Source organism: Rhinoraja longicauda, chromosome 18 (assembly GCF_053455715.1).
Source record: "Rhinoraja longicauda isolate Sanriku21f chromosome 18, sRhiLon1.1, whole genome shotgun sequence".
In the NCBI taxonomy this organism is placed as follows: Eukaryota; Metazoa; Chordata; class Chondrichthyes; order Rajiformes; family Arhynchobatidae; genus Rhinoraja; species Rhinoraja longicauda.
Window position 1 is genome coordinate 17,101,047 of NC_135970.1, and position 25,279 is coordinate 17,126,325.

The 25,279-nt window shown below is 42.4% G+C and overlaps 1 protein-coding gene across 1 annotated transcript in view; it reads right to left on the reverse strand.

The window, feature by feature from the left end:
• slc67a1 (solute carrier family 67 member 1) overlaps window positions 1-25,279 on the reverse strand; it is a 100,988-nt gene that overhangs the window by 36,526 nt on the left and 39,183 nt on the right. Inside the window, exons 5-6 of the mRNA XM_078415174.1 lie at window positions 5,132-5,238; window positions 3,208-3,318 (exon numbers count right to left, since the gene is read on the reverse strand). Coding sequence (XP_078271300.1) covers window positions 3,208-3,318; window positions 5,132-5,238 — 218 coding nt within the window. The remainder of the gene's footprint in view (window positions 1-3,207; window positions 3,319-5,131; window positions 5,239-25,279) is intronic.

Consider the following 25,279-nt stretch of genomic DNA (forward strand, 5'->3'; position numbering starts at 1 on the left):
CTGATCTACAGGAAGCGCCTCAGAGCACCTGGAAGAGCAGCACCAAAGCTCTCTCTCCACAGACCTCCATAATCAATTAGTAGGATAAGGGAACCCATGTCGCTGTTCTCTCCCAGATCAACATCCGCAACATGCTCGAAACATGCTCAGCCAGCTCTGATGGGAGGGTCCCATCACTCATATGCCTGACATCTGACTTCTGAAATAGGCATTCTGTGCAGGAGGGGATTTCTAGCAGGGGATTTCTAGCTTGGCAGAGGAATTGCTTCAAGGATATCCGCCAAATCTCCCTAAAAAATTAGAAACATTCACATTGACTTAGACTTTAGAGTTACAGGAAAGAAACAAGCTCTTCGGCCCACCAAGTCCACACTGATCAGTGATAACCCCGTATACTAGCACTAACCTACAATTTTTTTGCACAAGCCCATTAACCTACAAACCTGTATGTCTTTCGAGTGTGGGAGGAAACCGGAGCACCCGGACAAATCCCATGTGGTCACAGGGAGAACATTCAAACTCTGTGCAGGTAGCACCCGAACCCAGGTCTCTTGCGCTGTAAGGGAACAACTCTACCGCTGTGCCATTGTGCCCCTTACCGACCTATGGGAACTCTGGTCCGTGCTTGCTGAAAATGGAGAATGGGGAATGCTCAGTCTCGCCAAAAGGAGCACCTGGAGACCATGCAAGCTGGCAGGGGCAGTGGGCCTCCCAAGCAACCCATCCACCCACCCTATCAAAGCATCTCATCTGAGGCAGAGATTGTGGATGCCATATAGACCTTGTCAACCACATCACAACCTACAGTAGCAAGTAATCCTCAAACCTAAGGTTCTTGGCTGGAAGATTTATTTGGAGGCCTTGAGTAATTTGCCAAAGAATGCCTCTTCAAGTAATTTTGTGAATTTGAACTATGGCACAGGGCGACAGTGTGACACAGCAGGTAGTTTTGCTTCCAGACAATTGAAGTGACTCAGGTTTAATTCTGATCTCGGGTGCTGTCTGCTTGCAGTTTGCATATTCTCCTTGTGAAGCATGGATTTCTCTCACATGAACCAGGTGATTTCTCTCACATCCTAAAAAAATGTGCTGGTAAGTGACAATGGAATCAAAAGGATAATGATGGGCATGCGAGAAAGAATAGGTAGCAGGGATACAAGGTATAAAGGAGATGAAGTATGTGTTCGAAGGGATAGCTTTGATGAGAGCTAACATAGACCCAATGGACTGAACAGCTTCCTCTTAAGGCGTAGTTTATAAATAAGTAATGGCTGCAAAGGGGTTTTGGGTCAGGACCCTTCTTAAGAGTCCAAAAAAGCTTCCTGACCCAAAACATCACTGATCCTTTTTCTCCAGAGAAGCTGCCTGACCCGTCGAGTTATTCCAGCACTTTGTGTCTATCAAGGGGTTCTAGTTGGATTGATCTAAAAGGCGTGATAGCTGAATGGCTTCTGAATAATATTCCATTGAATCCTTTGATTATTCTAGAAAAAATGTTTACCTCCACCAGACCTTTTTCCAAACCCTACAAAGGACATAAGTCGTATTTCCCCCACTACCCCTACTACCCTCCCCCCCCCCCCACCCCAGTACCTCTCCTCCTCTGAAAGCATTTTTATACACCAAATGACCTTCTACCGCTGCACCACAGAGAATATACTGACATATGGCATCTATGTGTGGTATCTCAGCTGCACGGCAGCGGACAGGAAAGCTCTTCAGAGGGTCGTCGGCAGAGCGCAGAGGATAATTGGGACACAGCTGCCAGCCCTGGAGGACATTTACAATGCACGTTGCCTCAAGAAAGCCACCAGCATCTACAAGGACTCTACACACCCATGTCACCGTCTGTTTGAACTACTCCCATCTGGCAGACGTTACAAAGCCTTCTACGTCCGCACCTCCAGACTAAGGAACAGCTTCATCCCTAGAGCCATAGCTGCTCTGAATTGGTCCTGCTGAGAGCCCGCCATGATCGGTCTCTGCCCCCAGGGTCATTTGGCACAACTGACCCCTGCATGACCCTTTTTTTGCACTTTACCTTGTTCCCCCCTTTTCTTTTTCCTTCCCCCCCCCCCTTCTTGTTGTTTACATGTTCGCCGTGATTTATTTAAATATGTGACTTGATAGCATCGATATGGAAGCGACAATCAAAATCTCGTTATACTTGTACAATGACAATAAAGGATATTGTATTGTATATTGTATTTAATTAATAATGTTATGTAAGAAAATAATGTTTATTTCTGCATATTTTGTTTCGCAGTACCAATTATTTCCTTTATCCTTCATTCCATGAAGTATTCCGTCATTTGGCCCAGATAGCCAGCCAAACTCTTCATTCATCTTCAGATTTCTTTTTGTTGAGTTTACTGTGTTCTATATCCCAATTCTCACAGACCTATGCCGCAGTTTCCAAGTTCCTGACGGGGCTGTCAGATAATCCAACTCCTGATGTGACAGAGAAACCTTTCAATCAAACTATCCCAGGCTCTGTCTGAGGTTTACAGGATTAAAGAACTGCCTGATGGAATCAACTCAGGGCTTGTAGGCCCCAGGTATGCCATTCCTCATTGCTTAGCACCAATGCTTAAATGTTTGGTCTCGCATATATTAGTTTAGGTGAAGTAGCAAACAGAACCGGCTGAGCTATATCCTTGAGATGAAAAAAGGAATCATGACAATATTAGTCGTCAGGGCGGCACGGTGGCGCAGCGGTAGAGTTGCTGCCTTACAGCGAATGCAGCGCCGGAGACTCAGGTTCGATCCTGACTACGGGCGCCGTCTGTATGGAGTTTGTACGTTCTCCCCGTGACCTGCGTGGGTTTTCTCCGAGATCTTCGGTTTCCTCCCACACTCCAAAGACGTGCAGGTTTGTAGGTTAATTGACTGGGTAAATGTAAAAATTGTCCCTGGTGTGTGTAGGATAGTGTTAATGTGCAGGGATCACTGGGCGGCGCGGACTTGGTGGGCCGAAAGGGCCTGTTTCCGCGCTGTAGAATCGAAATCTAAATCTAAAAAAAATTATACAACGCAATATATGGTAACATGTTTTACATAATGCTTGACCATTGTATAAAATATGATGTTACTTACCCACTGCGGAAGCACCAACAATTATATTAAAGCGAATTAAACAAAAACTTACTGAGCAGCTGTCTCTTTTATATTCAAATATAAAATACCGAATACCGAAAGATGGCTTACCCATGGGCAGTGCAGTGATGGTTTTAATGGCAAGTATTTCTGCAGCTCCAGGGATGCTCAGCAGTCTGAAGAATTTGTTCACATTGAAGATGCTCCTGCAGGAAGTCATTTCTAGGATTGAAGTGAGTATGTCACTGCTCTGACTACAGGTTCCTGGTTTCATGTACATGCTCTCGATAGTTTATTTTTACTACTCGTCCAATTTGACTTATTTTATTCTCTATCAGTATAATCCAGTAATTAAAGAGGGATTATTCTATTTAATGTCTTTATCCACAAATCCTTTGGGGAAGTTGCTTATCATTTTGTTACATATGCTGCTGAAGTATTGGGGAGAGGATGATCTCAAATACATTTTTCATATAATCTCTCCGAATTAAAATATCAGGTCATGCAAATTTATAATGTGCCTTAGTGGGCTGACAATGTCCAAATCCCCTTGGTGAACCAAACAGCCATTTGAAAGCAGACTTGCATTGCACTTCACAGTCTCTCATCCATACTATCTACAATTCCTGCACAAGTCATGCACACTATTGTTTAATAGCAAAATAAATAGATATTTTTAGTGATCTGCACATAAATGAACTGACTTATGGTATTGAGCTATACAAATTAAATTATACAAGCAGGAAAAGACCATGCATTCTCTGAAGGACACAATGTGCTGGAGTAACTCGTCAGGTCAGGCAGTAGCTCTGGAGCACATGGATAGGTGATATATTGGGTTGGGATCCTTCTTCAGACTGATTGTAGGATGGTGGAGAAGAAAGCTGGAAGAAAGAGGCAGGCCAAAGTGTGGCAGGTAATAGGTGGACACAAGCGAGGGGGGAGGGGGTCGATTGGCAGATGGTTGGAACAAAGGCCAGAGATTAAAGAAGGTGTGAGACAGAGGATTGAAGAGTTGCAATTTGTGAAACCAGAGAAAGGAACATAGGAGGAGGGAGAGGGAGAGGGCAAAAATAGGGGCAATCCAGGTTGGAGGCACAGTGGAGGTTGGGGGATGGGGGGGGGGGGGGATCCTTTTTTGCATTCTCTGAAGTTACTCTGGTATCAAGTACATTATGCAGATCTGTAACTTAATTCATCTTTGTTTCCCATCTCTTTCTACATAAAAAATATCTGCAGACCTCAGTCTCAAACTGTCTCAAACTGTTCAATCGGCCCAGCATCATTTGGGAGAGGTTTTCAAACTACCATCAGTGAGAAAACATCTCAGCCTCACATCCTCAGCTGAGGCAGCTGTTCCAAATCAAAAGACCATTGCATCTAACCTTAGGAGTGGGGGGTGGGGGGAAATGGACTGTAATCATATTCCTGGCTGCACTAATCAGTCCCAGCTGGACGGTTCCTGTGGATGGATGCCTACAAGTACTGCCTTGGCAGGAGTTGAACGTTGCATATCCGGCTTCAACAGACCTCCACGATAAGAGTACGTAGGAAAAATGTTTACTCAGGCAAGTGGGTTGATGACCAGATGTTAAAGATTTTAAATAAATGGCAAAAATATCAGAACGGAAATTAGGAATTTTTTTCACCGAGGGCGTTGTCAGGAACTGGAATGTGTTACCTAACACGATGATGGAATCAGATTCCATCAGAACCGACAGCAGTAACGAGACTCATACATTGATTGTAAGAATTTTCAGGATTATGAGGACAAAATAGGAACTGTAATTTAATTCAACAGCTCTTTTAAAGAGGCACAGATATGACTGGTTAAATGACATTCTTTAATATCCAAAGATTTGATGGAATGTCTGAGAGCTTCTGATGCCTGTGAACTTAATGTTTTCTGGACTGGATGGATAATGCAAGAACACTTCTAAACCAGAAATTGGACAGAAGTACAAAGGCGTGGGTTCACACAAGAACTATTGTTCACGGTTGGACTGTGCCTTGACACATATAAACCTCAACTGACCTGGTTTTTCCTGCGTCAAGGATTTGGTATGCTCTGGGATGTATTTCATCACTACAATGGCGTTCACAACAGATCCAACTGCTGCTATGTAGGCGGCAAATGACTCCCTGAAGGAAGCAATGGAAGTTAAATCAATAACGTGGACATGACAATTTGCATCATACACCTGGCATCAATTAGGCATCAGACAAAGACATATATCAGAATAGCTTAGATCAAAGTGTGCAAGAGATTCTTTGATCCGCATCATACAACTTTGCTGTTTTAGATTTTCTGTCCATTGTATTAATGTAACAGGAGTTTTATCCATTATTTCTTGCAGCTGAGAATTCAATTATTCCAAAACAAGAATTTCTGTATCATGACAACTCACAAATTGAATGTGATCTGAAGACCAATTCACACAAAATATTTTACTTATATATTTTATGCTGCACTAACAAATGTGTCAATTTAAATGCAGCAGGAGGTTTAATCAAGAGTCTCTGGTTTGAAAGAAATAATCAACCAACACCTTCAGTTCCGAGTTCAAGATCTGGGGCATAATTAAATTAGTTTGCCTGCTTCAATATTATGTGCTATGGCTACAACAGTACTCATCCCACAGAAAAATTGAGGTATTTGGCAAGTGAGAATACATCTGCTCAACCAAGGCAAGCCATGTAGCTTCAACTGATGCTAGCCTCTCACTGCATTCGCCTTCGACTGTACCATCCAGCTAACAATGTGGTGCAATGATCTCAGGTTGCAAGCTGTAATCGTTCACATGTGCAGGTAGTGTGGAGTAATCTACATTACATTCAAGGGGCAAGGTTAGTTGGGTATCGAAAGCCTTGCAGCCACTGTCTGTTGCCATCAAACTTAACCACCTCTAATTTTATAGCAGTTGGGGTAAAATGAGCAAATATTTATTTCAACTTTCTCTAGAAGGCACCAACTCTGCTGGAGTTCATTTCCAGAAATACTAAGGCAAAGGCTATTTTTTTCACGCCCTATCCAAAGAATGAGCATTAGGAGGCTTCATAATTATGGATATCACTGAAGCCAAGGAAAGTCTTGTCCTCTTCCATTTACCATAGTTTTCAGTGTGGACTACTGAATATCACTCAGTAGTGGGGCGCAGGTTAATTGTGCCTTCGCTCACTCCAAGATCACTGAAATCACGGTAAAATTGAGGTATTTGGCAAGTGAGAATACAATAAACTTTGGATGTAATATCTATGTGGTTGCATTATTTGCTAAAACACATTCTGTGCTTACACACAAATAATTCTTACTTTGGTGAGTGATGAAAAGGCTGTAGGTAACTATGAACATACATACACCAGCATAAGTCAACATTTTACTGACAGCCCAGAGGGGAAACAGAGAAGCCTCATTGACCATGACTGGTTTTGGATATGGCCATTAGAGAAGTAGTTCCAATTAGCAAGTGATTCAACGACCACAGTGTTTTGTTTTGAACAAAAGATTTAAGGAGGATATGAATAATCTTATTTTTTAATACAGTGAATAGCTATGATTTTGAACTCACTACTTATTCGGGCTGTGTAAACAGTATCAATCAGAGCTTTCAACAGGCATCTAGAAAGGTACTCGAGATAGAATGATTTGTATAGCCATGGGCCAAGAACAGGGAAATGGGACTGAAGGAACATATTAGTTGACTCGAAGGTAGGAAACAGGGTAGCCGTAAATATTGTTTTACAGACTGGAGGCCTGTAACAAGTGGTGTACAATAGGGATCAGTGCTGGATCCACTGTTGTTCATTACACAGTATATACTAACAATTTGGATATCAATGTAGGGGGCATGGTTAGTAAATTTACTAATGGCATTTAAATTGGCAGTATAGTGGATAGTGAATGACATTATCAACAATTACCATGGGATCCTGATAAATTGGGTCCATGGGATGAGGAATGAAAGATGAAGTTTAATTCAGATAAAGGCAGGATAAATGGTAGGATAAACTAGGTCAGGACTTATGCAGTAAATGTTTGGGCCTTAGGGGTTATTGTAGAACAGAGATCGAGGGGTGCAGGTAAGGAAGACAACACCAGTGGACAGAGTGGCAGAAAAAGTGTTTGCCACACATGTTTTTAATCGGTCTGGATATTGAGTACAACAGTTGTGATGCCATGTTAGTTATACAATGTTGATAAGCCCACAGTTGGCATACTGTGTACAGTTCTAGTTGCCTTTACCGTCTTTTCCCCAAGGTAGCATTATCAAAAATTAGAAGATGTAGGTTTAAGGTGAGAGGGAAAATATTTAAAAGGACCTTAGGGGTAACTTTTTCCACACAGTGGATGTTGTGTACATGGATTGAGCTTCCAAAGGAAATGGTGGAGGTGGGTACAAGTATGACATTTAAACAGGTAAATGGATAGGAAAGGTTTGGAGGGATATAGACCAGCCACAGGCAAGTCAATTAAGCACGTTCACAAGTTACAAGTTATAGGAGTAGAATTTGGCCATTCGGCCCATCGAGTCTACTCCACCATTCAATCATGGCTGATTTCTGCTTCATAATCCCATTTTCGTGCCTTCTCCCTATAACCCTTGACGTCCATTCTAATCCGAGTCTATCTCTGCCTTAAGCAAATTGGTTGGCATGTACAGGTTGGGCCGAAGAACCTGTTTCATACTATAAGGCTCTGTGGAGCTAGCACAGACTTGTTAGGCCAAATGATCTTCTACACTGATGTAATAATTCAATGATTCCATAAAATAAAATTAACTATAATTCTAATTAATGAAACTACCACATGCGTTTATACATGAGAAATGAATGACTGAATATTTGGCAGTGTTCATATCCAACTGGGTGTGTATCATTGCTGAGAGCGAGGGTGTAATTGACCACATGAATGCTGAGTATGAGCCCCATTTGATGGCAATTATCAGAGGTGGCAGAAGAGGGTGTGGTGAATAAGGCAGTGCCTGAAGCTAAAAGTACACATGGCAAGATAATGCATCTATTGATCTCGATCATTGTGCAAAATTCACTAACTTCTTACAACTCTGCATCCACAGTGTCTACTGTTCATTTGGGCCTTTACACCTTATGTTGAACTCTGGGCTTTGTGTCTCTAATGCCTTCCGACCAAGTATCTGGAGAGAGGGTAGGTAAGTGGGTTTGGATTCTGGGGAAGTGGATGTGCTGTAGGAGTATTATTGGTGGTTGTTTGCTGCCATTGGCTATGTCTTTATTTAATAATCAACCTCACCTCACAACTGGCATTGTTCCTCCAGTTTGCGTGTGACCTCACTCTAGCAATAGATGACTCATAACAGAAAGGTCTGTATGGGAATGTGAAGTGTTTGATGAAATGGTCACCGAGTCTGCACTTGGCCTTGCTGATCATGATATGACAATCTGTGCACCACCATGCTATATTGATTAATGCAGAACACCTCTTCTTTCCCACTCCATCTGCTCAACCAAGGCAAGCCATGTAGCTTCAACTGATGCTAGCCTCTCACTGCATTCGCCTTCGACTGTACCTTCCAGCTAACAATGTGGTGCAATGATCTCAGGTTGCAAGCTGTAATCGTTCACATGTGCAGGTAGTGTGGAGTAATCTACATTACATTCAAGGGGCAAGGTTAGTTGGGTATCGAAAGCCTTGCAGCCACTGTCTGTTGCCATCAAACTTAACCACCTCTAATTTTATAGCAGTTGGGGTAAAATGAGCAAATATTTATTTCAACTTTCTCTAGAAGGCACCAACTCTGCTGGAGTTCATTTCCAGAAATACTAAGGCAAAGGCTATTTTTTTCACGCCCTATCCAAAGAATGAGCATTAGGAGGCTTCATAATTATGGATATCACTGAAGCCAAGGAAAGTCTTGTCCTCTTCCATTTACCATAGTTTTCAGTGTGGACTACTGAATATCACTCAGTAGTGGGGCGCAGGTTAATTGTGCCTTCGCTCACTCCAAGATCACTGAAATCACGGTAAATGCTCAGGCTAATTCAGAACAAAATCTGAATGCTGGAATAAATCAGCGGGTCAGGCAGCATAGAGTCACAGAGTGATACACAGGCTGAAGGTACAGGCCCTTCAGCCTAACTTGTACACACCAGCCAACAATGTCCCAGCTACACTAGTCCCTACTTCCCAGCTACACTAGTCCCATATCCTTCCAAACCTGTCCTCTCCATGTACCTGTCTAACCGTTTCTTAAACAATGGGATAGTCCCAGCCTCAACTACCTCCTCTGGGCGCTTGTTCCATACACCCACCACCCTTTGTGTGAAAAAGTTACCCCTCGGATTCCTATAAAATCTTTTCCTCTTCACCTTGAACCTATGTCTCTCGGAAGAATGGGAACAGAAGTTCTAGAGGGGAAAAGAAATTAAGGGCAGGGCCAATTGTGACCGATGTGAGAGGGGAGGTGAATACAGAAGTTAAAGTGTTGTACTTAAATGCGCGTAGTATAAAAAATAAAGTGGATGAGCTTGAGGCTCAGTTAGTCATGGTCAAGTATCATATCATATCATATCATATATATACAGCCGGAAACAGGCCTTTTCGGCCCTCCAAGTCCGTGCCGCCCAGCGATCCCCGCACATTAACATTATCCTACACCCACTAGGGACAATTTTTTACATTTACCCAGCCAATTAACCTACATACCTGTACGTCTTTGGAGTGTGGGAGGAAACCGAAGATCTCGGAGAAAACCCACGCAGGTCACGGGGAGAACGTACAAACTCCTTACAGTGCAGCACCCGTAGTCAGGATCGACCCTGAGTCTCCGGCGCTGCATTCGCTGTAAAGCAGCAACTCTACCGCTGCGCTACCGTGCCGCCAAGTATGATGTTGTAGGGATCACTGAGACATGGCTACAAGAGGACCAGGGCTGGGAACTGAATATTCAGGGGTACACAACGTATAGAAAAGACAGACAGGTGGGCAGAGGGGGTGGGGTTGCTCTGATGGTAAGGAATGATATTCATTCCCTTGCAAGGGGTGACATAGAATCAGGAGATGTTGAATCAGTATGGATAGAAATGAGAAATTGTAAGGGTAAAAAGACCCTAATGGGAGTTATCTATAGGCCCCCAAACAGTAGCCTCGACATAGGGTGCAAGTTGAATCAGGAGATAAAATTGGCGTATCAAAAATGTAATGCTACGGTGGTTATGGGAGATTTCAACATGCAGGTAGACTGGGAAAATCAGGTTGGAAATGGACCCCAGGAAAGAGAGTTTGTAGAGAGCCTTCGAGATGGATTCTTAGAACAGCTTGTACTGGAGCCTACCAGGGAGAAGGCAATTCTGGATTTAGTGTTGTGTAATGATCCTGATCTGATAAGGGGACTAGAGGTAAAAGAGCCATTAGGAGGCAGTGATCACAACATGATAAGTTTTACTCTGCAAATGGAAAGGCAGAAGGGAAAATCGGAAGTGTCGGTATTACAGTATAGCAAAGGGGATTACAGAGGCATGAGGCAGGAGCTGGCCAAAATTGACTGGAAGGAGGCCCTAGCAGGGAAGACGGTAGAACAGCAATGGCAGGTATTCCTGGGAATAATGCAGAGGTTGCAGGATCAATTTATTCCAAAGAGGTGGAAAGACTCTAAGGGGAGTAAGAGACACCTGTGGCTGACAAGGGAAGTCAGGGACAGCATAAAAATTAAGGAGAGGAAGTATAACATAGCAAAGAAGAGTGGGAAGACAGAGGATTGGGACTCTTTTAAAGAGCAACAAAAGTTAACTAAAAAGGCAATACGGGGAGAAAAGATGAGGTACGAGGGTAAACTAGCCAATAATATAAAGGAGGATAGCAAAAGTTTTTTTAGGTACGTGAAGAGGAAAAAAATAGTCAAGGCAAATGTGGGTCCCTTGAAGACAGAAACAGGGGAATTTATTATGGGGAACAAAGAAATGGCAGACGAGTTAAACCGTTACTTTGGATCTGTCTTCACTGAGGAAGATACACACAATCTCCCAAATGTTCTAGGGGCCGGAGAACCTAGGGTGATGGAGGAACTGAAGGAAATCCACATTAGGCAGGAAATGGTTTTGGGTAGACTGATGGGACTGAAGGCTGATAAATCCCCAGGGCCTGATGGTCTGCATCCCAGGGTACTTAAGGAGGTGGCTCTAGAAATAGTGGAAGCATTGGAGATCATTTTTCAATGTTCTATAGATTCAGGATCAGTTCCTGTGGATTGGAGGGTAGCAAATGTTATCCCACTTTTTAAGAAAGGAGGGAGAGAGAAAACGGGTAATTATAGACCAGTTAGTCTGACATCAGTGGTGGGGAAGATGCTGGAGTCAATTATAAAAGACGAAATTGCTGAGCATTTGGATAGCAGTAACGGGATCATTCCGAGTCAGCATGGATTTACGAAGGGGAAATCATGCTTGACAAATCTACTGGAATTTTTTGAGGATGTAACTAGGAAAATTGACAGGGGAGAGTCAGTGGATGTGGTGTACCTCGACTTTCAGAAAGCCTTCGACAAGGTCCCACATAGGAGATTAGTGGGCAAAATTAGAGCACATGGTATTGGGGGTAGGGTACTGACATGGATAGAAAATTGGTTGACAGACAGAAAGCAAAGAGTGGGGATAAATGGGTCCCTTTCGGAATGGCAGGCAGTGACCAGTGGGGTACCGCAAGGTTCGGTGCTGGGACCCCAGCTATTTACGATATACATTAATGACTTAGATGAAGGGATTAAAAGTACCATTAGCAAATTTGCAGATGATACTAAGCTGGGGGGTAGTGTGAATTGTGAGGAAGATGCAATAAGGCTGCAGGGTGACTTGGACAGGTTGTGTGAGTGGGCGGATACATGGCAGATGCAGTTTAATGTAGATAAGTGTGAGGTTATTCACTTTGGAAGTAAGAATAGAAAGGCAGATTATTATCTGAATGGTGTCAAGTTAGGAGGAGGGGGAGTTCAACGAGATCTGGGTGTCCTAGTGCATCAGTCAATGAAAGGAAGCATGCAGGTACAGCAGGCAGTGAAGAAAGCCAATGGAATGTTGGCCTTCGTAACAAGAGGAGTTGAGTATAGGAGCAAAGAGGTCCTTCTACAGTTGTACTGGGCCCTGGTGAGACCGCACCTGGAGTACTGTGTGCAGTTTTGGTCTCCAAATTTGAGGAAGGATATTCTTGCTATGGAGGGCGTGCAGCGTAGGTTCACTAGGTTAATTCCCGGAATGGCGGGACTGTCGTATGTTGAAAGGCTGGAGCGATTGGGCTTGTATACACTGGAATTTAGAAGGATGAGGGGGGATCTTATTGAAACATATAAGATAATTAGGGGATTGGACACATTAGAGGCAGGAAACATGTTCCCAATGTTGGGGGAGTCCAGAACAAGGGGCCACAGTTTAAGAATAAGTGGTAGGCCATTTAGAACGGAGATGAGGAAGAACTTTTTCAGTCAGAGAGTGGTGAAGGTGTGGAATTCTCTGCCTCAGAAGGCAGTGGAGGCCAGTTCGTTGGATGCTTTCAAGAGAGAGCTGGATAGAGCTCTTAAGGATAGCGGAGTGAGGGGGTATGGGGAGAAGGCAGGAACGGGGTACTGATTGAGAGCGATCAGCCATGATCGCATTGAATGGCGGTGCTGGCTCGAAGGGCTGAATGGCCTACTCCTGCACCTATTGTCTATTGTCTATTGTCTATGTCCTCTGGTCCTCGATTCCCATACTCTGTGCAAGAGACTCTGTGCAACTACCCGATCTATTCCTCTCATGATTTTGTACACCTCTATAAGATTCCCTCCTCATTCTCCTGCGCTCCATGGAATAGAGACCCAGCCTACTCAACCTCTCCCTATAGCTCACACATCTGTGGAGGTAAAAATTTTAAGTCGACATTTTGGATTAAGTCCCTGCACCAGGACTGAGAGGGAGCAGGAAAGACTGCTGTGTATACTAGCATGTTAGGATAGTGCTAGGTGGAAGCAGATGGGAGGTGATGGTGGAACCAAGTGGGGGTCTCTACTGTAACTCCTGCCTCCAGCAATGATTGCCATCCCTTTTTCTCAATTTTTTCCGAGTCTACCTCATCTGTTCTGAAAATGGCGCCTTCTGCTCTAGAGCTTCTGACGTGTCATCCATCTAGAAGCATGGCTTCCCCTCTGCCATAGTCAATGGAAGTCTCACTTGTATTTTGTCCATTTCTTCCATGTATGTTCACATCATGCTCTCCCCAAGCACAACAGCAATAGAGTTCCCTTCATCCTCACCTTTCACCAGTCTTCACATCCAAAACGACCTCCTTAGCCACTTCTGCAAGCTCCAACACGATCCCACCACGAGACACAGCCTTCCCTCTTACCCTTTTTCCTGCTTTTCACATGGAATGCACATACTTCCCTGCCCACCCCTTTCTGACCCCAGGCATTTCCCCCAGAAACTGTAGGTATAATACCTGTCTCTTCACGTTCTCCCTCACCACCTAACCAGCCCTTCCAGGTGAGGCAGAGCTCACCTACACCTCTTTTCAACCTGGCCTACTACATTTGGTGCTCACGATGTGGCCTACTAAACATTGGTGAAACCAAGTGCAGACTAGGCAACAGTTTTGCCGAGCATCCGCTTTCTGACCACAGCGGCCATCTTGAACTTCCAGTTGCATGTAATTTTAATTCTCCTTCCCACACCAACCATTGCTAAAAGCAATTTGGAAGAACAGCATTTCATATTTAGCTTGGGTAGCTTACAGCCCAATAGTATAAATACAATTTTTTCAATTTTCAGGTTACCCACCCACCCCCTCCCTACATGCTATCCTTCCACACACATTCACCTGTCTACCTAGTTTTCTTTTCCCTCTGCTCTTCCCACCCCCCCCCCCCTCCTTCCTGGTTCTATCAGCCCATCATTCCCTTCCCATAATGCTCCACCTATCACTTGTCAGCCTCTGTTGCCCACCACACTATCCCCGCTCCTCTAACCTGGTCCATTCCACCCATAGTTTCCTCCCCACCTGTCACCAATCAGCCTCTATCCCACCCACCAATGTACCAATGTCCTTTGACATGCGGGCCAAACAGACCCTCGCAGCTCGAATGCAGGGTCAACTTACGGAGAATATTGGCCTCAAGGGGAAGAAGGCAGGGAGCATTATCCCTGATACAAGATGCAGGGTGGCACACATTCAGTCTCTAACAGTTTCACCTCCACAAATGCTTTTTCACCTACTCAGAACTTTGAGAGTCTATTTTTGTCCTGGTTTTGATATCTGCAGTCTCTTTTGTCCTAGGCCATTCAGGACAACTCCAGGCTGAGAACGGGAAGCTTTTGGCCCTTATTAAGAACAAGGTAAGGTAAGGTAAATTGGTAAGGTAAGGTAAGATGATAAGGTAAATTGGAACTTTTAAAATATAGAATGCAAGCATATACATAACAAGCTAAAAACTACTTGGAGGAAAAGATGTATGATTTGACATTATGATGACTAAGAATTTTGATTTTTTTATCAATAGAGAAAAATTACATTTATATTGCGAGATGTCAAAGTTGTAAAAGCAACATGGTATTTTGCAGCCAATTAATTGTTTTGTTAAGTGTTGTAGCCAAATGCACCAAATATTGATATACAGTAACGTTCAACAAACAGCAAGAGAAATAATCTAACGGCAGTGGCTTTGGCACTCAAGTCAGTGACTCTTCCACTTTAAAAACAGCTTTAAAGATAAAATTTATGGCAGAGTTCTGCTATAAAATTGCATTTTCAACTAATCGTGTTTTGAAACTCTCATCTGCACAATGTAAATGCCTTCCACACGTTCATTAATGTCCTAAATAATCACTGTTTACTTATTTATTCACTCATAACGAGCCACAAACCAACAGAAATTACATTCTGAGATATGATGTTAAGCCAAACTCAGAGCCACTGCAGCCTTTATTTGGTTGTCGGATACTGTGCTCTTATTCAAGTTCACTCACCACTCAATAAACTGTTCGAGACTGAATGTGTGCTACCATGCATCTTGTATCAGGAATAATGCTCCCAGCTTACTTCCTAATGCGGCCAGTATTCTGTAAATTTATTCCTCTACTCCTTAGTAACTTTGATACAGGGGAAAAATTGGTAAACAGAAGGTGAGAAAAATCATACTTTCAATTCATTACTGGTTTATCAATAGCATGTCTCCCTTCCAATGACATGCGCTGTGGTCAAGCTTGTCCAATTACCGGCATGAAATGTTGGCGGCAAGTGTTCCATTAAATCATTGCACCTCCACTACATAATCGGATTCAATTAAACACTCATTAATTAAGAGGCTACATCAACTTGACAACGAAAACTGTACCAAATGGATTCAACATCGGGGCAACAAATGTAGTGCATCCAAGCATCCAATCAATTCCCTCTCCCCAACAAACACCTCCCTGGACTTCAACTGACAATCACCCATTTCTCATGCAAGGATGATCGCCACCCTCTGGTAAGTAATTTTTTTTCCCACTCCTATTAACACTAAAGGGCAGGTATAATGCTCGTTATGAACAAAGAATATGGAACAATACAGCACAGGAACAGGCCCTTCGACCCACAATGTCTGTGCCGATCATGATGCCACGATAAATTGATCCAATCTGCCGGCACATAATCCATATTCCTCCATTCCCTGCATATCCACATGCCTGTTTAAAAGTTTCTAAATGCCACCATCTTATCTGCCTCCACCACCACCCTTGGCAGTGTGTTCCAGGTACCCATCATCCTCTGGGGGGAAATACTTGCCCTGCACATCTCCATTTAAAATCTTTTCTCCTCTCACCATTGACATTTCGATCCTGGGAAATAGGTTCTGACTGTCTAACCTATTTATGCCTTTTATACTTCATATTATTATTAGATCTCCCCTCAACCATCGACGCTCCAGAGAAAACAATCCAACATATCTTTGTAGCTAATCCCTCATCGAGGCAGCATTCGAATAAAACTCTTCTCTGCCCTGTCCAAAGCCTTCATATTCTTCTTGTTATGGGGCAACCAGAACTGCACTCAATACTCCACATGCGGCCTAACCAAAGTCTTGAGTTCCTGATTCTCATACTTAATGCATGGCAAGCATACCATACCTTCAGCACTTTATGTACTTGTTTTGCCACCCTCAGGGAGCTATGGACTTGGACCCCAAGATCTCTCTCTCAGTGCTGTAATATGGTTGCTTGTAAATAACCGGAGAAGGTAATCATTTAAAATATTTAGTATTTAGTCTTCTTAAACTTCAAAAATACCAGCAACGTTTTTGTTTTCCTTTCTTCTATGACCTACCTCTTCTTGTGGTAGATTTAAAAAATGTTATATTGCACTGTTGTTTGCTTCTACATTCAATAGCCAAGAGTTTTCATGTCCAAAATGGATGTGAGTTTTTTAAAAAAGTTGTCATGGAACAAGCTCAGAGAAAATGCAAAATTATGGAAGTTGTCTTTATATTTTAGGCCATCAACATTGTTTGTATTAATGAAAGCTTGATTTTATTTTGTGCTTGCTTCGTCAGTTCAACATAAGTGACATTCCTCACTAAAATAGATTCAGTAAATGTAACCATTTATGAATATTGGCTACCAATATACTAACTTTCCAATAGAGAGCAGAACCCGATCTGCATATTTCTATAAAATAAGATTTAAATTAACTACTTAAAACCATATTAAATATGTAGAAATCACGTGTTTCTATTGCCAGAAGAATGTGGAGGCTTTGCAGAGGGTGCAGAAGAGTTTACTGGAATGTTGCCTGCATTAAGGAGTATCCAAGGAGAGATTGGACAAGCTTGGATTGTTTTCTCTGGGACCCTGGGTGTTGATGGGGGACCTGATAGAAGTATATCAAATTATGAGAGGCATAGATAGTGTAGACAGTCAGAACCTTGTTCCCATGGTGGAAATGCCAAAGGCTAAAGGGCACTGTTTTAAGTTGAGAGAGGCAAAGTTTAAAGGAGATGGGTAGTGGATGTATGGAACAAGCTGCCAGAGGAGGCAGTTGAGGCTGGGACTATCCCATCGTTTAAGAAAGAGTTAGACAGGTACATGGATAGGACAGGTTTGGAGGGATATGGACCAAGAGCAGGCAAGTAGAAATAGTGTACCTGGGACATTGTTGGCCGGTGTGGGTAAGTTGGGCCGAAGAGCCTGTTTCTACACTGTATCACTCTATGACTCTGTGAGATATGCAGGGCAAGACTTTTTTACACAGAGGGTTGTGGGTGCCTGGAACAAGCTGATATGAATAGTGGTGGAAGAAGATATGAGAGTGGTATTTAAAATACCATTAGTTAGGCACATGGATATGCAGGGAACGATGGGGTATGGATCATAGGTAAGCAGATGAGATTAGTTTATCTTGGCATTATGTTCGGTAAGGACATTGAGGGCCAAAAAGCTTGTTCCTGTGCTGTACTGTTCTATGTTCACCCGCTCTTCCTCTCCAATGGTGGAAGATCCTGGTACTGCTCTCTGAGGTTTATATAAAGAAAGTTTACTTGGGCCTGGTACCAGCAAGATTCTCCAGAAAGCAATGACAGAGGAACCAAGGGATAGAAGAATAATTTTATTTTGTGAAAAAGTCATATTCAGGAAGGAAACATCAGGCGTAGGAGGATTTTTTAAATATCAAAACACCACATGTAGTGTAAACTGCCAGTTTCCTACCGTTTAAAAATACTCCTGCTGTTTAGTGCACAAGTGCCAGGAAGTGGTTTAATGTTGACACGAACCTCCCGCAGCTAATTATATGCAGGCTGAGCACAGCATTACATGTTCAGGATATACCACTTCCTCCCGCCACCCCCCAGCTTCCACAAACCTGACAACAAACCATTAGCCATCTGACACAGTGCAAGCCCAAACATACATATAATGAACTGTGAGCTGTTCAGCAGTCAAAACCAACTGTGACTCCTATCCCAATACCTCAGTTGCCACAAACATATCACATGGTGCAAATATAAACCGTGTTTCTAAAATTAACAGTATTTTGATCACAAATAAACAATGTTTTCATGCAATTGTCCTTATGCCCACTTGTGCCATTTCAAATTAATCCTTACATTTCATACTGCACTGGTAAGATCATACACTAAACCAGTCTCTGTCAAGTGTTTATAAGAGCAATCCAAAACTAATCCCACTTACTCATTCACTCCACAGTTCTGTATTTTCCTCCAGTTCAAATATTTATCAATTTTTCCTTTAAGAAACGATGCAATGTCCTTGCCTCAATTATTCCAATAAAAGAATTCAAATGGTTCAAATCTCAGATTAAACACTTATGTCACCCTCACTATTTTAATGTGAAATTTAAATCAATAACTCTTATCACTACTTTCTACATGGGAGGAAAATATTTTTCAACATCCACTATTGTGATTTGAAAAATCTCCATTAAAATTCTTCTAAGCTGATTGTCCCTTGTCTCTTTTCCCAACAAGTTTTTCATCTCTGGAAACATTGTGACAAACTAAAGTATATATTTTCTATACCTTGCAGAAAATTATCTTTTCCTATGTGTCATTATTTTCTGTACTCTTACTTATAAAGAATAACAATTTTACTTGAACTTTCAGGAAATGTCCTTTTTCATTCTTTTCTACATTGTTCTACCCACCATATCTCTAAATTCCAAGCACTTCATCACAAAACAAATTACCTTAAATTTGTATCAGCCATCTTCCTTCCATTTGCTATTCCTTCCTTCCTTCCTTCCTTCCATCCTGTAATTCCCTGGATTCTCTCTATTTCCCAATTAATTAAACAATCTGAGGTGACTTAAAATGCAGCATTGATTTTCTAATGTACCCCCATTCAATGTTATTAATCCACCTATCTACATTATTGTCCAAATCCATCACATATATCCCAAACATCAGAGGGCCCACCACTGATCTCTAGCCAAAATATCACTCTTCCGCTACTACCCTTTGCCTTCTCCTTCTGCATTCAAACTACCATGTCACCATTTATGTAATGTCTTCAGTACATAAAGGGAAAATTTGGAAACAACTTCATGGTAGAAACATGATTGTTACAAACTTGGTGGGGAAACGATGACTGTTGCCTTCCTATCAATGGGAGTCTACTTTCACCAGGTGGAATGCTGAGCAGTCACAGGACCAAACTAAATCAAATATTAGACCTTTTGCAATATAAATGAGCATCCTCTGATATATGTCTCAACTACCAGCACTCAGCTCAGCAAAACCACAGCATTAGCAGCTTGTTCGATTGAAAAAGAGTTTGCACGATGGTAAGAAAGAATTATTGTGGGGCAGGAAGAAGTGCTCCACCTAGACCCACAAAAATACCCTGGGCTGTCCCAACATCTGTCCTCTCACCCCCATCCAACAGAATCTCTAGACGTTACCAGTTGAAAATTCAATGTTCAAAGCTTGTTCTCCTCACAGCGGATGATCCTACAAAACTGAAGTCTGGCCCTCAAGAAAGACCACAGCCCAAAATGTGCTCATCTCTGGTCCAGGACAAATTCTCCTTGTGAGTCACAGGACAGAATCTACTCATCTCTGGCCAGCAATGAAGATCCCCTTGTGGGTCAGGTCATCTGATTTCTGTGTTCGTACACACTACAAAATGGACGTCAGAAATGAGCTGGAGGACAAACGCCAGTATGTTTGAACGCAGCAGTGGGTTGAGGGCAATTCCATTCATCCAAATAGTCATAATTAAAGAGTCATACAGCATGGAATCAGGCCATTCGGCCTAACTTGCCCATGCCATCCAATATGCCCATCTACACTAGTTCCACCTATTTTGTCCCAACCTATCCTAGTATTTGTTTAAATGTTTCTTAATGCAGAAACTTTTCTTAATTAAAAAGGTTACATGTGGGTAAATGGTTTGGTAATCTGTTTAAATGTTACTGTTTTGTGATTGCTTCTGGAATTTTTAGCTAATTTTGAATAAATATATTACTTTTTTATTTACAGTATTTTAATCTATTTAACCATTTTTTAAAAAGGCTTTGACTGTCCGAATATTTTAAAAGATAAGAAGGCCCGTGACAGCAACCTGCTCAGCCTCAGGGATGTCTCATTGCCAGGCTTCAAGTTCCATTGGAACCACAAAAGTATGGTTGGTAAATATAGCAGAAGGGAAAATATGGGGGCAACCCTGGCGACAATCAGAATCAAGCACAATCCAGGCCGCAGAATTAGAACATAGAACAGTACAGCACCGGAACTTGTCTTCAACGTGCAATATCTGCGCTGAACATGATCTCATCTGCCCGCACACAATCCAAATCCCTCCATAGCCATATGCCTTTTAAATCCTCCACTACCACCCCTGGCAGGGCATTCCAAACACCTACCACACTCTGGGGAAAAAAAACTTGCCTAGACATCTCCTTTAAACTTTGCCTCTCTCACCTTAAAGCTATGCCCTCTAGCTTTCGATATTTTCACCCTGAGAAAAAGGTTCTGACTGTCTACCCTATCCATAATTTTATTAATCTGATTCCATCAAGACTGCCAAATGGTATGTAGCACACACTTTGGTAACAGAACAAGTGTAACCCTGATAATTTTAGTGCAATTATAGGCCCTTTTGAAATATTCCGGCATTCCTGAGACAGGAACTGCCTTTGGCAAATGCACACTGCTTTATATAATTTCATGCATTTCAATTTGATCTTGAAGCTTAGATGCCATAAGTACCATTCTAGAGAAATGGATAAAATCAAGATCTGGCTGAGAACCACCAAGTGTAAGGAAATTAAGATGCACCGGATGCTGTCTGTATGGAATTTGTATATTCTCTCCGTGACCTGCGTGGGTTTTTTCCAGGAGCTCCGATTTCCTTCCACACTCCAAAGACATTCAGGTTTGTAGGTTAATTGGCTTGGTAAAATTGTAAAATTGTCCCTAGTGTGTATAGGATTGTGTTAGGGTGTGAGGGGATCATGGGTCAGCGCAGACTCAGTGAGCCGACGGGCCTGTTTCTGCACTGTATCTCTAAACTAAACTGAACCCGAATGTCTCACATTCAAGTTTAGTTCCTCAGCTGGAACCCCTTTTTTGGTATCGGAACTGGTTGATTATATTCTTTTCACCATAAAATGCTAACTCTGTTTCTCTATTCACAACTCTATTCACAGCCTGGCCTACTGAGCATTTTCTACTGTTCTATTTTAATTTCAGATTTTCAGCATCTGCAGAATTTTGCTTCTCTGGATTGTAACTTATGATTCCAGCATTTTCTTCTCTATATTTTCATTCATCTTCTTCTATTTACATTTCCTCTGGGCACATCGTCTGTGATTAACGAGTCTTCAGCACTCTATCCCAGCTGACACCAACATCGCTTGAGTATTTCAGTCTTTCTTGGTCTCCAACCAATTACCTGTTGCTTTTTCTCCTTTCTCTATAATTTTAAACTTTTTTATATTTCAAGCTGTGCTGCGAGATAATAGACAATAGACAATAGGTGCAGGAGTAGGCCATTCGGCCTTTCGAGCCAACACTGCTATTCAATGTGATCATGGCTGATCATTCACAATCAGTTCCTGCCTTCTCCCCATACCCCCTGACTCCGCTATCTATCTAGCTCTCTCTTGAAAGCATCCAGAGAATTGGCCTCCACTGCCTTCTGAGGCAGAGAATTCCACAGATTTACAACTCTCTGAGTGAAAAGTTTTTCCTCATCTCCGTTCTAAATGGCCTACTCCTTATTCTTAAACCGTGGTTCTGGACTCCCCCAACATTGGGAACATGTTTCCTGCCTCTCGCGTGTCCAATCCCTTAATAATCTTATATGTTTCAATAAGATCCCCTCTCATCCTTCTAAATTCCAGTGTATACATAGAAACATAGAAAATAGGTGCAGGAGTAGGCCATTCGGCCCTTCGAGCCTGCACCGCCATTCAATATGATCATGGCTGATCATCCAGCTCAGTAGCCTGTACCTGCCTTCTCTCCATACCCCCTGATCTCTTTAGCAAAAAGGGCCACATCTAACCCTCTTAAATATAGCCAATGAACTGGCCTCAACTACCTTCTGTGGCAGAGAATTCCACAGACTCACCACACTCTGTGTGAAGAAATGTTTTCTCATCTCGGTCCTAAAAGACTTCCTCCTTATCCTTAAGCTGTGACCCCTGGTTCTGGACTCCCCCAACATCGGGAACAATCTTCCCGCATCTAGCCTCTCCAACCCCTTAAGAATTTTATATGTTTCTATAAGATCCCCCCTCAGTCTTCTAAATTCCAGCGAGTACAAGCCCAGTCTATCCAGTCTTTCCTCATATGCAAGTCCCGCCATCCCAGGGATTAATCTGGTGAACCTTCTCTGTACTCCCTCTAAGGCAAGAACGTCTTTCCTCAGGTTAGGAGACCAAAACTGCACACAATACTCCAGGTGCGGTCTCACCAAGGCCCTGTACAACTGCAGAAGGACCTCTTTGCTCCGATACTCAGCTCCTCTTGTCATAAAGGCCACCATGCCATTAGCTTTCTTCACTGCCTGCTGTACCTGCATGCTAACTTTAAATGACTTTAAGAGATCATCCACATGTAATGTTAACTTAATTTCTCTTGATCACCAAACTCGCAGGACTTGGTGTCAGCACTCATCTTTGCAACTGGATCCATGACTTTTGACCAACAGACCTCAATCAGTGAGGAAAGGGGACAAATCATCCTCCACAGCAATCCTCAACACAAGGCTCCGCAAGGATACGTTCTCAGCCTCTTTCTTTACTCCTTGTACACCTGCGACTGTGCAGCCATGTACAAATCTAAATCAATTTTCAAATTTGCAGCCGACATCACCATTGTGGGCTGGATATCAAATAATGATGAGACAGAGTACAGGAAGGAAATTGAGAACCTCGTGCTCTGTTGTCGAGACAACAACCTTTCTCTCAATGTCAGCAAGACAAAGGAGATAGTGATCGACTTCAGAAAGCGAAGGGGTACACATACCCCAGTTTGCATTCACGGTGCTGAAGTAAAGTTGGTTGAAAACTTCAAGTACTTAGGAGTCAATATCACCAACAACTTCTCCTGGACCACCCATGTTGAAGCGACGACCAGGAAAGCACAACAACATATCTACTTCCTTGGAAGGCTTAGTAGGTTTGGCATGTCCCCTACAACTCTCACCAACTTCTACAGATACACCATAGAAAGCATTTTATCTGGATGCATCACAGCTTGATTTGGGAGCAGCTCCATCCAAAACCACAAGAAATTACAGCAAATTGAGCACGCAGCCCAGACTATCACACAAACCAACCTCCCTTCAAGAAGGTTCGCAACCCGAAACGTCACCCATTCCTTCTCTCCCGAGATGCTGCCTGTCCCACTGAGTTACTCCAGCTTTTTGTGTCTATCTCCCTTCTATTGACTCCATTTATACCTCAGGCTGCCTCAGCAAGGCTAGAAGCATAATTAAGGACGAGTCGCACCCTGGCCACGCCCTCTTCTCCCCTCTCCCATCAGGCAAAAGATATAGAAATCGGAAAACGCACACCACCAGATTCAGGGACAGTTTCTTCCCAGCTGTTATCAGGCAATTGAATCATCCTACCACAACCAGAGAGCAGTGCTGAACTCCTATCTACCTCTTTGGTGGCCCTCGGACTATCCTTGAACTGGCTTTATCTTGCATTAAATGTTATTCCCTAGTCATGTATCCATACACTGTAAATGGATCAATCGTATTTTTGTATTGACTTTCTGCTGACTGGTTAGCACGTAACAAATGTTTTCCATTGTACCTCGGTACACATGACAATAAACGAAACTGAACTTTCCACAGATGTTCCCTGACCGTTGAATATTTCCAGCATTTTCTGTTTTAATGTCAATTCCTGAGTTTTTGTTAATACTTCACCCTTTGGGTGAGATGGGGAGTGCGGTAGAGAAAGCTTTAGGGAAACTATAAACATGCAAGAGCTGCAGAATGGTTGTAATGGGGACTTTCCCTTCTTTGCTCTATAATATTGCCCAAATCAATAACCCCAATATTGACTTGGACCATATTACAGACAAAGAAGGTGAGGAATTTTTGCTGTGTTCAGTGGAACAGTGTATTCTTGGTCAAAATGAGGAAGATGGGTGAAGTTTAGATATCTTTTCACATGAGGAAAAAGATGGGCCAACCAAATGCAGATCTCTTCATAGACATTAGAGGTAAAGAGTAGGATAAAATGGAATAAGAGCATATCATTTCATTACTTAATGGGAATCATGTTGTATAGGGAAAATCAAAAAAGTAAGGATAAAGAGACAATATGGGAATTGGATTAGAACTGTGTGAAGTTTGCACATTCTTCTTGTGACTGCATCCATTTTCTTAGAGTGCTTCACTCCCATGTGACAGTTCGCTAATAGCTCCTTGCCTTTTCTGTCTCTCAGAATCCCCTCCAGCAAATTAACCACCAAAAATTAACTCTACATCCTTTATGTAGAGTTCCCCATATCACTTAATATCTCTAAAAACATATATATTTTATTGTTAATTGAAATTATTTTTTTCTCAGAAATATTCTCCAACCTCTCTCCAGAAATTAAAATAAATTCCAGGGAAAATACCCTAGTTTATGTAATATTTCTGCAAATTAATTCTTGGAGTCTAGTGTCATTATGATAAATCCATGCCATGTTCTCTCCAATGTCAGTATATTCCTCCAGAATATTGTGCAGTATTCCAGGTAAATTTGAGCCATGATTGGTAAAGTGACAGCTTTTACCCCAGCCAGCTGTACTCCAATAATTCAGCTGTACACCAACTACTCCTTTAAGATCTTTTCATTGACAACCTTAATGGCTGATTTGGGTTTAATTACAAACTAGCAGACAACAGTACATTTATACTGTATGTATTAGTTTTGGATAAGTGTGTGACAGAGAATTCGGTAGCTGTTGGTAAATTACATAAAAAGAATTAGGATTATATTTCACAGGGTATAAGCATAATGTATAAATGGAAATTTCACAGGAATGCGGATCTGTGTTTGCCAATCTCAGTTTGCAGTGAGATGAAAGGTTTCTTTCAGCTTGTGCTATCACCTGATTTCTGTTCACTCATTGCTAAGTAGGGAGTTTAGTGCTGAACAGGCCTCGGGGAAAGTTCATTGGAATGCCAAGCAGTCGACAAAATATTTCTAAGTCACTGAGGACACGTTTGTGTTGAA